Source organism: Calidris pugnax, unplaced genomic scaffold (genome assembly GCF_001431845.1).
Source record: "Calidris pugnax isolate Ruff unplaced genomic scaffold, ASM143184v1 scaffold13, whole genome shotgun sequence".
In the NCBI taxonomy this organism is placed as follows: Eukaryota; Metazoa; Chordata; class Aves; order Charadriiformes; family Scolopacidae; genus Calidris; species Calidris pugnax.
Window position 1 is genome coordinate 20264579 of NW_015090810.1, and position 15811 is coordinate 20280389.

At 40.5% G+C, this 15811-nt stretch overlaps 1 protein-coding gene across 7 annotated transcripts in view; it reads left to right on the plus strand.

Moving 5' to 3' along the window:
- Positions 1–12142, plus strand: part of EPB41L3 (erythrocyte membrane protein band 4.1-like 3) — a 135517-nt gene extending 123375 nt beyond the window's left edge. For 5 of the 7 annotated variants that reach the window (XM_014938529.1, XM_014938532.1, XM_014938531.1 and 2 more), the window contains 10 exons: positions 1188–1262; positions 1857–1958; positions 2699–3427; positions 3958–4080; positions 4619–4993; positions 6051–6182; positions 6621–6719; positions 7814–7894; positions 8159–8275; positions 9533–12142. In XM_014938529.1, the coding sequence (XP_014794015.1) occupies positions 1188–1262; positions 1857–1958; positions 2699–3427; positions 3958–4080; positions 4619–4993; positions 6051–6182; positions 6621–6719; positions 7814–7894; positions 8159–8269 (1827 nt within the window). In that variant the 3' untranslated portion in view covers positions 8270–8275; positions 9533–12142. The remainder of the gene's footprint in view (positions 1–1187; positions 1263–1856; positions 1959–2698; positions 3428–3957; positions 4081–4618; positions 4994–6050; positions 6183–6620; positions 6720–7813; positions 7895–8158; positions 8276–9532) is intronic. The other 2 variants (XM_014938528.1, XM_014938534.1) reach the window with 2 other exon arrangements.
- The last annotated feature ends 3669 nt before the right edge of the window (positions 12143–15811 follow it).

Consider the following 15811-nt stretch of genomic DNA (forward strand, 5'->3'; position numbering starts at 1 on the left):
CTTAACATATTCACTTAAAAAATGGATTCGGTGCTGTTGCTGGTAGCTCTTTAATATAATAGCACAAGAGCAGAAGGGAAAATACACCTTTTTCAAAATGTGTGCTTTGAGCTTTTGGCACCTGTGTGTGCTTGGTCAGTTTGACATTAAGCCTGTCTACTCACCAGTTGGTTTCTTCAGTTATGAAAAACATGCTTTTAAATGGTTGCCATAATAGTGGCCAGGTAGCTGCAGAACATGAAAGCCATCATATTAACGAACTCCTTGACATGGTTTAATCTGACCTGGATTGGATTAAACTGGCACTTTCGAAATAAAGTTATACATCCCATTGCAGTGAGGTAGATGAGTCATTTCTCCCTGTCTCTAGTTTCTAGTTTTGTATCTTTCTTTAAATTTGTACCTTCCTTATATGCCAGTCATAGTACTTCCATTGGCATGTCTAATGAGTACACCAGCCGTTGAAGTGGGTAGAAAGGGTTTGGCAAGAAACCTGCTCTGCTCTGGCCAAATGCAAGAGGTGGCCAGCCCAGAAGCTTGGCTGAAAAGGCTTAGGAAATTGAGTCTTTACCAACATTTAAAACTTACCCAGTTGGTCAGGTTGCCGAGATACTCTTAGCATTCTCACAGCATTGGGAAGGCACAGATGGGATAAAAGTGAGGAGGATTTTGGTGTCACAATATGGAGATAATACAGCAATGGGTAGCTTCCTGCATAGGAAAAGGACTCTTGTACCTGTAAGGAGAAAAGCATAGCTGAAATCTTTAGAGGACACACCTTCTGCCTGCTTCAGCAGGGAAGGCTGCAAACCCAGGAGAGAGCTAAAGCAAGGGTGAAGGTGGAGGGACCTGTTCTCGGATATTGATGGAAGCCATAGAAGTTGGCACCAGGCGCAGTTAAATGAATGATATAAGGTGAAAGGAACACAGTACATCCACGCCCGGGTGTTAGTCAATTTATTGTTTTTCCTGCTACGCAAACAGTATGCTCTTGTTGGCATTCATCATGAAGAGACACTCATTTCACTTCTTACTGGAAACCTCTTTGCTGTAAAATTATTCTATTTAATTCTGTTTCCTAATTTGCCATGCAATTAATAATTTGTAGAGAGAGAAATATGATGAGCTATTGTAAAGTGGACTTTATATCCTCCATTTACTAAAATCATTTATTCCCCTGACATTAGACCAAAGAAGAAAGAGAAAAATCAGAAAAGCTCATATTTTTGCAGAAGGGAGGTACTACATTCCTTGAATTGCAGGTAAAGACAAATAATACTTTCTTGGAATGCAGTCAGATAGGCTGGCAATTATTTATTATTTTATTATTTTTTTCCTTTTCAAGCCATTTTTTTTTTTTTTTTTTTTTTTAATTTTTATAAGTTCCAGAGGGGAAGGAAGCTGCTCAGAGCCAGAAACTGGTCAAATAAATCCTGTAAACATGGTTTTGTGGGCAAAGGAAGATTTGCTAAATACAAGTCCTCGTCAGCCGCCTTCGTCCGCTTTCCCTGCGCTCCTCCCCCTTCCCAAAGGGACTGTTTGGCTTTTTTTTTTTTTTTTTTTTTTAAGTTTCATAAGTTCCAGAGAGAGATGTAATCCGGGGGCAAAATTCTGAGGAATGAATCCCCTCTAGAGTTTATGGCTTCCTAATAGAGACTGATTTCTCTGCCAGTTAGAGATCTACTTGCACGGTGCTGTTTGTGGATGTTGTTTGCAGTTGTGCATGCATTTCCAGCATAAGCTTCACTGAGAATGTTATGGTGAATGGAGCACTTGAATTTCCTTTATACTGTCAAGTGAATTCAGATTATGCTGAGTGATGGTGAACTTTGTATTCTTATTGGTTTTTCTATTAGCCAAGTGTGATAGAGAAGAAGCTGCAGGAGGGAGAATCTGCTGGCACTTTGGTTACTTCTCATCAAATCATTATCCAGAAAAGTATCCCATCATCCCTAGAGGTTATTTTTAATTCATTCAATTTTAAGCTATCACATTTGCTTAGTTAAATACAGAAGTTACGGTCTTAAGGTCAAATAACTGGGTGTTGATTGCATAGTCAAAGCAAATCACATAGCATATTTACATAAGGAGGAAAAAGGGTGCTGCATTAAGTTCAGTATCTTTAGCAGTCTGGCATTTACTCTGTTGTACTACTCAATTTAAACAGTGCTGAAGGGGGTTGATGTTATTCTAATGAAAACAAGGAAATTCAGTACAGGCTGCATCTACATATAAATGCATGCTATTCTAAAACCTCATCAACAGTGTGTTTGTGACAACTGGGGAACAGCTGAATGGGCTTATTTGCCCTATTTTTGTAATTTGTTTTTGACTGCAACGTTATGAACCATTGTGATGTATGATTTTTAACCTCAGGATGATTCCAATTATTGTTTTAAATGATGTGCTAAAATGCTACCCTGCTTCAAATTACTACAGAAATAGTGTGGCGAAAGTAATATTTGTGTCCACATTATATGGGCCTCTACGGGGAGGGAATCTACAAAGGAATCATACTTTGCCTAAGGTGATGCTCTTTATTTGTTTGATAGCTGCTCTAAGAGGTACGATGGTAAAAGATATTACATGATTTCAGAAGAGGCAGCATTGATTTCTTAAAAGTCTTCATACTTTAGTGCTTCTGAAGTACAGCTAAACCTTCAGATATTCTAATTTAGCTTTTATATCTCAAATATAGGGCACTGAGGATTGGGTTATTATAGACAAATTACCCTCTGAGGTAGTTGATGGTGAATCGAAAAAAAATCTGGCATACAAAGTAGTGACTGTGAGCAGTAAAACTTCCTTTCCACCTGAGATATTAAAATCCAGTACCATTCTAATGCAGAGCTTTGAGGACTTGGAAAGTGAAATACAATCCAAAGAGGAGAATAAGCAGCAAATGTTCACCCTAGGAAAGTCCTATGATACTGTATCCGGGAAAATTGTTACCGTGGCAAGTAAAGCTAAAGAGGGTGAGAAAACAGTACAGCCTTCAGTAGAAGCTTTGCAAAAAATGGAAAGGGAAGTGCAAGAATCTGTGAAAATCATTCCGGTAGTGGCTGAGTATGAAATCCTCGAGCCTGTCACTGATGAGAAAGCCAGGCGGGGATCCGACGTGCAGAGCACGAAAAGAAAGCTGTCCGACTCCCTGACACCCATAAAGGAAGCAGAATCTCAGTTGCAAAGTCCTGAAGAGGAGAGTTTGAAAAAGACCCTAAAGATGGACCAGGATGTGCAGTTACATGGTACACTGGGAAGCTTGCAGCTTGGCAAAGCAGAAAAACACCTTGGCAGTGAAGCTGTAAAAGCAGGGGCGTTTGCCCGGAGAGATAAGAGCCTGTCTGAGTGGAGATATTCCAGAGAACAGCCATTTACCATTGCTACTGCTCACTATGTTACCGAGTCGTCTGCATCAAAAGTAGTGGTAACAAGTGGCTTTGACTTCGTGCCACGGTTTACAAATTAAAGCATGACTTCTTTTAGGCAATCCCCTCACACCACCCTACCTTTCAGTTCTCTTGCTGCCTGGCTTTGTGTTGACAGCAGCCAACCCAGCTTATTTTTTTCCCCCTCATACTTTGAATCCGTCCCACGGTCTGAAGCAGATATTCTATAAGGCTTTCAACCTTTCTGGTTTATTTAAAGATCCACATTACTGAAGTGCGGTATTGCTGCTGTGGCTTGTTAATAAAAGGAAAAAAAAAAAAAAAGGTTTGCTTGAACCAGCAAAATGCCAACGCTAACAACTATGCTTTATAACTGTTGCTTACTACAGCTCTTATGAATTTGCTCTGATTTATTTTCCCATTCTTTTCCTGTTTCCAACCTCTCCGTGCCCCCGCAGCCTTCTCTCCCTTCCCTCTGTCTCTGCCTCCGGTTTTGGTAATTAATATGTCTGTGCATGTGGGTCTGCCTTTCTTCTGTGTATGACTCTACATTTCTTTGTCTGTTTAGACTAAGCAGTCCACCGGTGAAAAAACCTTGGATGGTTCAGACATCTTCAGTTTAATAGAGTCCGCCAGAAAACCGACTGAGTTCATAGGAGGGGTTACTTCTACTTCACATAGCTGGGCTCAGGTGGCCATTTGATTCCCTCCATCAGCGTTACAAATGCACACCGATTACTTTTGCTTTTCTTTTGTTTCCTGCTTTTGTGCACAGCTCGGAATTTATATAACTAACGCATGTATTCGTGTGCCTTTTCCTTTGTCACAACAGACCACAATAGAAACTTCACCGAAAAGAAAAGAAAAAAAAAAAAAAAAAAAAAAAAAAAAAAACAACCCAGCTTTTCTCTCATTTCACTTTATTTTGGTCATTTTGCAGGGTGTTGTATTTTGCCTTTATAAAACTCACACAAAAATACCAACGAGAAAAACACTGTGACATTTCTCTTCACTTTTAAAAGTCATGAATCTGGCTTTGATTTTCATTTCTAGTCTTCTGATAGTGCCCTGAGAATGAAAATACATGCAACGTGAGAGAAATAAATTGGCAAAATGTAATACCCATTTTTTTATTTATGTTCACAGTACATTAAGCTGACGAGCTCTTGCAAGGAGTATTGCCTGCCGCTGACGCTGAGGGCTGGGGTTTCTTATCTCTTTCCCTGCAGAGAATAGACACGACAACATCTGAGGAGGTAACTTCCAGTGAAACGAAGCAGGCCGTTCAGCCGCATCAGGACACGGTGAAGAAGGTTGTCCAGGAGACCGTGATTGTGGAGGAGCGACACGGGATGAACGTGCAGGCGAGCGGGGACCCTGCTAAAGCGGCTGGCCTTGCGCTGGATGCCCAGGCGGAGGCTGCTGGTGCCAAGGGCAAGGAGGGCTCTGCTGGGACTGAGGGGGAGAAGGAGGGAAAAAGGGAAGAGGCTGGGAAAGCCCCCACCAAACTGGAAGGAGTCGCTGCTGCTTCGAGAGAGCAGGTGGAGGAGCACGCTACAACAGGCCACCTTGCAGAGTCTTTGGAAAGAAAATCTCACTTTGAGGTAACTTGTTATCAAATCAGTCGTGTCTGTGCCAAATTGTAAATGTAGGCAGTAGGTCCTCTCATGGAAAGAAAGCCAAGTGTACCAAGATTGTACAATTGCATCTTTGCAGCAGGCAGCTTGTTTCTCTTCTTATTTCCTCTTGCATGGCACCTTTGAGGCTTGTTGTTGTTTTTTTGTTGACAAAATGCTGTGGCTATTATACCTAAAAGTGCCTTTCATGCTGCAGAGATATACCTAATTCGGTGATATTTTATGCAACTGATGAAAAGGATTCAGCTGGCATTCTCTTTGGGAAAGTCCATCAAGATTGACAAAGTTCGTGTGTCCTCAAAGACTGACAGAAAATACATTGTTTTTTCCATGCGTGGTACAATTGTAAATAAGTTTACTGTGTCTTAAACAATCCAGGTCCTTATCTTAGCCCCATTAGCAGATTTTCAAGAACTGTTATGCCAAGGGGTTAAAAAAAAAACCTATTCTTGCTCTTTTTTCTGAGAGCTGAATGGAAGACTAAGACTGAACAGAATGATTCTTTCTCTTGTCATTTTAAGAAAATGTAGAATCACAGAATCATAGAATAGTTGAGGTTAGGAGAGACCTCAAGAGATCATCTGCTCCAACTCCCCTGCTCCAGCAGGGGCACCCAGAGCCAGTTGCCCAGGACCATGTCCAGACAGCATTTGAGTCTCTCCAAGGATGGAGACTCCACAGCCTCCCTGGGCAACCTGTGCCGGTGCTCAGTCACCCTCACGGTGAAAAAGTGTTTCCTGATATTCAGAGGGAGCCTCCTGTGTTTCAGGTTGTGCCTATTGTCTCTTGTAGTGTTTAGATCCTTTCTGAAGTTTGTTTTCATGAAATCCAGGGTAGTGCTAAATGTTGCCAGCATTATATACATGCATGTAGCCCTATAACCAAGAGAATTCTTTCTTCTTTTTTAAATGCAGAGCACTTTTTACTTGTTCCCCTGCCTTTTCTTAAGCAAAAAAACCAAAATGTTCTGAGAAATCCATAAGCTTTGCTAAATGTTCCAATTCCTTTTTTTTTGTTCATGCAGTCGCCAGTTGTGAAAACTGAGACTATCAGTTTCAGTAGCGTTTCTGCTGGTGGGGAAAACCTTGAAATTGCAACAAAGGAAGTGCCAGTAGTCCATACAGAAACAAAAACCATTACATATGAGTCTTCTCAGGTAAGAAATTCTGCAAAAGCTAGGGTCTAATTTAACATGCCCTTAGGGAACCCATGTTCCTTCACTCATCTTTAACTGTATGCCCTAGTGTAAACTGTTCTAAGCTGGTTAAGTGTTAAATATTAGCATGAGGAGGATGTGTGTAAGTATAGCTTACGTGAGGGTGACTCTCATGTCCTGGTGTAGGGCCTTTTGAGAACATTGATGAAACTACAGATTCGAAAGCCCCAGCTTCTCATCTGTCTTCCAGAAGCCAAGAAGAGTCTCTGGATGCAGAGAGAAATACTGACACATGATCTCACCCTAACAGCAGTTATTTCCCTACCATTAGATACTCACTTTATTAAAAACTGTAGAAATAGAGAAGTTCAGCCAGTCCACTTCTTGCCTCCCTGTGCTCAGGAGCATGTTTTTGATGACTGGTTTTCTTTTTCCTAGGTGGATTGTGGTGCTGACTCAGAACCGGGTGTATTGATGAGTGCACAGACTATCACATCTGAAACCACCAGCACTACAACCACTACACATATCACCAAAGTGAGTCCTCGGGAAACAGGGAGCTTTATTTTTTCACAGGGGTGTATGTTTTCTTAATTTCAGTTCTAATTTTTATTTTTAAAAGTGGACACATGCTTACACCCTGGACAAAATCTTGTCTGTTTTGGGTACCTGTCTTCATTTACCTGTCTTTGGCTATACAGGCTTCATTAATGCATCATTCAGGGACTTGACAAGACTCCTGAGAGTCCCTTAGGGTAATCCCTTAGGGTACATCTACACAAGCACACAACGTTGCTGTGCAGAGACACTTGAGTTAGCTACAAATACTGTGAGGAGCTGGAAGCAGCGTAGCCACGTTGGCATCATATGGTAGCCAGGAAGGAATACTTTGCCTGAGCATGAGGCTTCATTGACATGTATCTACTGCCTTTGAGTCCTGAGCTATTATCCCTGCACGGTGTTGAAAGCACATAGTAAATCTGTATCATGTAGTCATAACAGGACAACTCAGACACCACCGTTGCTGGGTTGTACCCTAAGGAACCTGCCCACAGCCAGACAGAAAGCTTATGGCTGCACAGAAGAATGATGTTGGGTTTTCCAGGTTCCAAAATAGCATCTAAATAACTGTTCCTCCCTAAGCAGAACCCCTGTTAGAGCTGTGACAGCTCTCCTACTGATGATATTCACTGAGGACAGGATTTCATCTTTTTGCAGCAAAATTCACCCTTCAGTAGATGAGCTGTACAAAGGCCTTGCTACCCTGTATGTCCTTCTGAAGCCTGCAGTTGGACTTAACTAGGTCTTAATATGAGCTGTCTGTGTGTTCATTTTTTTCTTCATGGGATGAATTTACCATAAATACCTGCCATTTTTGACATAGGAATAACTCTCCTGACACGTGTGCAGAGTGATTAGAATCATAAAACTATCTGTGTCGGAAGGACCTCTGGAGGTCATCTAGTCCATTCAGAGCAAGGCATCTTCAGAGCTACCCTGGTTGCAGCTCAGGGCTGTCCCCTCTGTGCGTGCTGTTTGAGATAGTTCAGTCCAGTCACACCTGGGTTCCTGCACTGATGAGTTGCAGTACTCTTTAAAGTTACTGACATGCGTTTGTCCCTCCCATCTAGACTGTGAAAGGAGGCATCTCAGAGACAAGAATCGAAAAACGAATAGTCATCACAGGAGATGCAGATATTGATCACGATCAGGTAAAATCTATAAGCTGCTAAAGGCTACCCTGAAGACTGCCAAAGAGAACATTTCTAAGCGTTGCTTTAAAAGATACTGTTCATGCTGGCATGCCTTAAATTAAACTGGATTAGTATTTAAATCAGTGATGGTATATTTCATATTTTAATCATTTTCCTCATTTGTAAATTGTGTAATATCTCATGAATCTCTCCACCTTGCTACTGATCATGCATGTTCCACCTCCTTTTTGTTTTTGCCCTTCTGTGGTTTCCTTGGGATAGGCGCTGGCTCAGGCAATTAAAGAAGCCAAAGAGCAGCACCCTGACATGTCAGTGACCAAAGTAGTGGTACATAAAGAGACAGAAATCACACCAGAAGATGGGGAGGATTGACCACAGGTAAGAGGACTAGATGATTTTCCTAGGCATTTTTTGGGCTGGCATGCTGCAAAGGTTGTTTTCCTACCATAATTCACCTCTAACTCTTTGCTTTCTCTCACTGGCATTTGCAAGTTGCATTCGTGCTGGTTATCAGTTCTGGTATTTGAATGTAAACCCCATTCAGCTTTAAACGTCTTTCTTCATTTAGTGGTGCCAGCTGGAGAAACTGCTCATTTGCTTTTGGTGGCTCTCTGGAAAGTCCTCATTGTCTATGCTTCGATATAGTCTGATTTTCTAATTCTGAAGTCAAAAAAAAAATAAAAATCTGTTGTCTGCTTTTATGTTATTTAAGAACAAAAATGATTTGTTCTTAAAGGTATGCATTTTGTTTAAAAATGCCAAGGGAAAAACCTACAGCCGCTTTGTAAATGTCATGTGCAGATACGTTACAAGTTAAGCTTTAATTCCGAACTTGCAAAGATGTGATCCAACTTGTTTTTGATTTTTCTTTTATATCCAGTGAATTAGCGTGTCGGAATTTGGGTGTCTTGGCTTTCTTGTATTTGGAAGAACATTTTATGTTTTAAAGCAGCATTGTTTATCAGGATGAGATGATAATGCAGCTTTTCCTGTGTCAAGCTTTTTTTTTTCAGTAAAGGCATGCTCTCCAAGTGTGGCTGGCTAAACAGACTCTTAATATTACTATTTTTATTCTGTGAGCAAAAACATGTCATGCGTACTAACCCGCTATGCAAAAGCTGTTAATGCCAGCACCATTGCACAAATTGCTTTGAATGCTGTCTGCAGAATGGGGAAAAAAAGCTGCTTGTCTGGTTTGTTTAAATCGATAGCAGCATTTTATTCTTAAAACAATATATATTCCCTAGCATTTGGTGTAAGTAACAGAGTATGATGCACAGCACCTTTTGAAGCTGTTTTGCTCTCCTGCTTTTGGATATACAGAACCTAAAGAAAACTGAATTTCAGTGTCTGTTATTTATTTGGAAGATGGAACCAGTCACTGAGGAGTGAGTAGCTGTGATTCTTGTGGTATTCTGCTAATTGTTTCAGAGGCAACGCAATGTGGCTTTCTTAAAAGTCTATTGATGTCACTAATTCTTTCCCTTGGCGTCAGTGGACTTTGGATGTGCGCCAAGTTGCTTATGCTGGGATGATGCTGTTTTCAAATAGCGTTTGTTATGCGAACAAATTGACAAAAAAGTTTTGCAAGAGAGTAGCTGCTTCAAATAATTACCTCGGTTCTCTTTCCTGCAGGAATAACCTAGATTGCATATGAATCCAGACATACACACCAGTAGGAATACGAGAGCCTATACGGAGTCTCAGTTCCAACCTGACTGACTTGTATCTGTCTGTGGAAAATTTCAGTACAGAAGAATCGATCTTGACTGTTAATAAAGAAACTGGCAGAGATACCTTCCCATAGAAAGCAATCTGAATCAGCAGCAGTTAAAAAATATTGCATGAAGCAACGATAAAATTACAGAAAAGCAGCATTTTTAATTTTCTTAAAATGTCTAAGTTTTCAGCTATACCTGCACGTTCATAAACGATATAAGCAGTGATCTCATGTAACACATAAACAGTTCATGCCTTTCACAGTTTATGAAAGTCTAAACAAATTAAAATTTGTTAGGTGGCGAGCCTTTTGTTTACGGATATTGTAAATGAAGATTACCCCCAAAATGCTAGAAGCTGTATAGGTACTGTGTATAATGTTTTACCACACATTAGATGTGCCAATAACACGATTTATTCAGTAAACAACTTGAATCTTATATTTGTTTCATCTGGTTTTATTACTGCCCGATAAACAATGACGAATCTTTAATCTTATCAAAATATTTAAATGCTTACAAAGTGTGCTTTGTATACCTGACTGAATACCTTATGAGGTAGTAATGATTTTAGTATATTAACTTTAACAATTTTTGTCAGCATTGTTCAGAGTCAGCTTCCAGTCACCCCTCACAGATCCTAACCGTGTAAATTATATGTAGTTATTTTGGAGAAAAAAAGAAAAAATCTGTATTTTACTTAGTTTGCAGCGTTAGAAAATTATTAATCTGAAATAACCGTGATGGTTTTCTATTGATTTCCCTTTTGTTCTCAAAGGAAAAAAAGAAAAAAAAAAATCTGTTTGAGAATCTGGTGAGCATTTACTATCTAGTTCAGAGTCAAGCCTTAACCTGTACAGAACGTCCACTGAAAACTCGTTAGTGTCCAGCTATAATACCCACGGAAGGGATAGCGTCCATTACACTGTCAGCTGCATCACAACACATGGTGAATGTATGTTTCTGCATAGTGAAATAAAAGTGGTAAATGCATCCAAAATCGTATTGTTCTGTGTCTAAAAAGCACCTAGTGTTTTTTTAATATTCAAAACGTTGAGTTACTTTTGTAAGACACCACAGGTTTCCCTCAGCTGCACAGTAGCCACGTTTTGTCTTCAGCGGCTGACACTGCACTGTGCAGACAGTTGGAGTTAGTGGAGCATCCCAAGGGATGACAGTGGTCACCTTTGGGCAAATGATGTTTGCAGAGGGAAGAAAGGAGTATTTGGTTCCTTCTGTTTTCTCTAGTTGTGTACTGTTGCATCGAGTCTAAATGAAGGATTTTGTGGCTGCTTAGAAAGTAAAGGCCAGTAGCACTTGATTCAGATCCACTCTCTTTTTGTACTTTTGCTCTGAAACATGGATAAAATTCTCTTTAAAGCTATACTTACTTATCTGTTCCTTTTTCTTGCTCTTTTGCCACATCCCATTGACGCTCCCCTGGTAGTTCAAGAGAAATTCATAACAATTAATTAATCCTTCTATCTGTATTTCCTTGCAGGATTGAAAGAAATGGGTACAAGCAGACTTTTCAGGACATAAAGGGCCAAATTTGCCCATTATTGTTTACACGGGGCTCCCTCACGTTGAAGTCAATGGCTTTGGCTTCAGTGGAGAGCGGGATTTGACCCAGTGACTTGTTAATAAATGTTTATTTTCTTAATTTAGAAAGAAAAATAGTATATATAGAGAGAATAACCTGTAGATAATAATCTAAAGTAATATCCCGAGCTTTTAAAGCTTTGCCCTTAGTCTCTAAAATGTCTTCCTTCCACCAGCCATTCTTCATGCCTTTAATCCAGAGTGCTAACTATGTAACTCCCCCAGCCACCATCATTGCTTACCTCTCGCCTAACGACCAACGCAAAGATTACTCTCTGTCGTAATCTTTGACCCACCTCTCCTCCTCCTAGTCCTTCAGATGTGTAGAAGAGCATCTACGTTCTCAGCCCTCTCGGTGACGGTAGGCTCAGCTCCCCGGTGCTGCCGGTGCCCGGCAGCAGCCAGGGGTGGAGGAGGTACTCGCCCTGTGTCTCAGCAGACGACATGCCAGGTTCTCGCTACTGCATCAGGAGTTTAAAAATAGACTCTGAAGCCATATTGATCTTCCCTCAGGTGCCCCTCATGTTGTCGGCTAAGAAACAGCATTGTATTACCTCAGAGAGACGCGAGGCAATTGCACAGCCTTCTCTCCAGAGTTAGCGTTATATTTTAGCATGGCTTGAGGAGATTGTACTTTGGTGACACTGCAAAGTATGTATGCTGTCTAAAGATACTGTATGGTAAGAAGTTAGTCTCCTTGGAAAGGACGCTCACAGCTAAGATACGGCCTAAGCGTGTGCAAACTATGAGGAGATGAGAGTGGACAGGCAAAGACATCTCAGTGCCACTGTTGGCAGTAGACCCTTGTTTGGGGGATGGTTCCTGGAAGTGATAGCTTTGGTTTTTGTTAGAAACTGTTTCTTGGGTTGTCTGCCTAATGCTGTGCCACATGAAATAAAGAACACCTGCCTGTTTCTACCAACCATCTTTTGTCTCTGTCTCTTCTCATTTATTGTTGGTCTTTGTCCTGCTTCTCAATATAAAACAGCTTAGAAAACAAACCATCAAACATTGTGTTACTTGAAAACACCGTTACCAACACACAGACCAGTATAGGGGACAGCCTTGCTTGTTACATCTGGAATCACAGCTTCAGACCCGTGAGAGCTGGCTGCCCTGCACCGTTGAGGTAAGGGACCAGGATGGCCAGGCAGGGCTTTGCACACCAGGCAAGAATGGGCCCAGCGAGCAATCACAGCAATTGCAACCAGTACGGATACAGAAAGGATGAATACATTGCTTTGGCATTTGTAAGGCCATTTGAAATCACTTAACTTTTATCCCTCTGAAGGTTTTTAAGGTTGTCTCATCACAAATGGCAAGTAATGCTGTTCTCTACTCAAGCATATAAAAAAAAAAATTAATGGGCTTCTAAATCCAGGTATTAGATCAAAGCAAGGGTTTAACAGCTTAATCTTATTTCTTCCCAGAGGAGATTTAGGCAGCTGGTGAGGTGATGTGGCTCACCTGTACAACAGTTTGTATCTGCTGAAATTATAGTTCCTTATAGATAGTTCTTCATGGCAAATAAATCAGACATTAAATCCAGGCTCCGGTTTGGCTAAACACGCCAGCAAATCTTGCTGCAGATTTCTTGCCTTAAGCTAAAACAGTTCTGTCAGTTAAGATCACAAGGCCCATTTACAAGCTTCACCTTTACATCTTCCCTCTTCGCAGGTAATAAGGATGAGGTAAATGTGTTCCCCTTTTTCATAAAGGAGCAGTAATGGTCCAAGTTCTGCAGAGCTAGGAATCAAACCTTCATTTTTAATCCTTTTGCCTAGTCTAGTCTATTAAAAGCCCGAAGTAATGCTGAGATAATGCATGATTTTTTTTAATGTTAGTTGAACACACCAGCAGCGTATACTATATACCATTAACTGAGTAGCCCAAACAAAATCCTGCTCTGTCAGCCACGTGTTCAATCAAACTGGCTGACATCATTTTTGTATTGTTGGCTACCACACAGACAGAGGCCCTACACAAAAAATCTAATGAGCAAAGTTCAAACTAATGCCAAAGGAAACCCCGTTTTCATTTTACTTCCACTATTACAAAGCATTAAGAAGAGAAGTGATGTTTTTCAAGGTAAATATGTCCCAAACTACAGTTCACTGTTTCAAAAATTAATCTGAGCTCTTTCATACTGTTAACTTTAAGGCAAGTTCTTAATTGGGCAATTTCCCATTCCTGAGTCTCAGATCTATATTCTGCAGTACTTAAAAGAGCAACACTGAGCTAATAAGAAGAGATTAAAACCAATTACTAGAGTCTCTTCTTTCCCTTCCCCTCCACTGCATAAAGGAGCAGATCCTTGCTTTCAAGTATTTTCTGGTGGTACCAAACCTTCTTCAGTTGACTGGACTGATCTAATCTCTGGAGATACCTTTGCAATTTCTTTTGCTCCTGAAACCCACTATCTCTAGTTACAGGCTTTCAGTGTTGATGTATTTTATGGCCGCGTGCTCGTGAGATGACACCAAACTCTCCATCAAGTGGAATAAGACCAAAGTTCCCTGAAACAGGATCTGGGGCTGGATGAACAGGAAGAAATGCTATCTATGACAACGGGAACTGAACTGGACCTCCTGAAGTCCTGTGTAGATCCCAGGGTATAGCGGTGGTTTGAGGTACTGTGGACGGACTATGAGATGAGTATGGGTGGACTCATGGATGACTATGAGAAACGCCTACTCAGTTGAATGGTTGTTTTTTTTTTTTAAGTAAATCTGCAGTTTCCAAATGCTCTATCAGTCTTAGGTCACAACGGATGGTTGCTCTGGGTTCCCTCAGAGCAACACAAAAAGACCAGCCTTCCTAATAAAAACTTTAAAAGACTGTTATGCATCTTTTAATTCTGCCTCAAATGGGGATTTTAGTTTAAATAAACAATGAGGAACATTGCTGCTAGTTTTTATATAGAAGTGTTTTCCAAAAATGCCTATATTTGTCAACTGAAACCAGATTATTATCTTGGAAGTACTGTTTGCCCTTGTGCATAATGTAAATTTCTCTGGTTTATGCTGCTTGATTCCTCCCCCACCCTTTTTTCTGTCTCCCATTCAGCATCAGTCCTGCTTCTCAGCTGGAACTAATGGCTGCTGTAAAGACTGTTAGGAACAGAATTTTAAAAATCCTTGCTTAAAGGAAAACCAATATGCTCAAACTATGCAAAAATCTCAGTCAACCTTTCCTTCATCTCATGCTCCCAAATGCAGCTATAACCTCCATAAATCAATGACCTCACTCTTGGAGCTGAAATGCCCATCATTCACTGTGAGTAGGATTAATGAATGGCCTGTCTTTTAGAATGACTACAGTGACATTGGGGAGGTGAGTGGGGGGAGGAGAAAAAAGGGTACTGACACTGGACATTAGTTCATTTTTAAACACATTAGACTTATCTGTACAGTGTACCAGCTCTGTTTTCTCCAGAACTTAAATAAGACCCTCTTATTCTTGTTTCTTTACATCCCGAGTTTGCTAGAAATTTCCATTTTACAGAAGTATCTTTGCTGTCTGCTTCTGTGGCAAGGTGTACAATGGCTCTTAATTTCTGCACACAACCAAAGCTCAGGCAACAATGTCAACTAATCTGAACTGCAAAACACAGTTCCTGGAACGTGTGGAGGTTTGGAGCTGCCTGAATGGCAACCCATAGCGGTATTTTCCCAAAGCAGTCCTGCCTTACAGTGCACATGTTGCTCTTAAGTACTGGGCATGTGTTCTTTGGAGGATAATCCCGAGTGACTATAGTGCGAAAGACACAATATTAGAAAAAACACATTAAAAGTCTCTGGGAAGGCCCTATTTTAAATCACACAACAGAGCAAAGGAAAAAAATGAAAGCAATCTGTCTGAAGGTACAAAAGCTAATCATTAAGAAACCTTCAAAGCTTCTTCCAGTAGGAAGAGTCCAGCTAATATGATGCTTTCTCTCCGTAAATCAAGAGCGCTACTAGTACAGATATCCTTCCTCGGTGGATTTACGAGGTTCCTTCTTGAACATACTGGTTTTCTGGCCAAAGTCAGCTGATGGATTTGGCATATGAAGGCTTCTAAAGGCATTTATATTTCTTTAGTCCAATCTCCAATCCATATACAACTTAGAAAAATGTAGATCTTGTTATATAGTCACACAAGTGTTGACAGTTTCACCACATTTTAAATCCCAAACTACTGGAAAATTACACACAAACATGTTCCCACAGAACATTATTTGTTCTAACGGTATTTCTATGAAATCATCCTTGAATATGCATTAAACAATGGCTTATTTTTTTCTTTTGTTTTTCCATTCAAAATGCCATTTGGTGATTGACATGACACAAGATTATTTTTTTTCCCACAATCAGATGCCGTATGTCAATACAAATACTTTTTGTCATATTGATCTATAAAAGTGAGTATGTAACATGAAAACACTGCAACATGTGGCCTGCCATCACAGAAATAAAGGGCTGTCATGAATACCTGCATGAGGTGGTCCTGTGACAAGGAAGCTTCTGCAAACCCTGGGAAGGCACCCTGTATAGTGGTTTATCCCACCACTTCACCGTTCTTTTATATTCTCTTTGTCCCTTCTTGCTTGCTT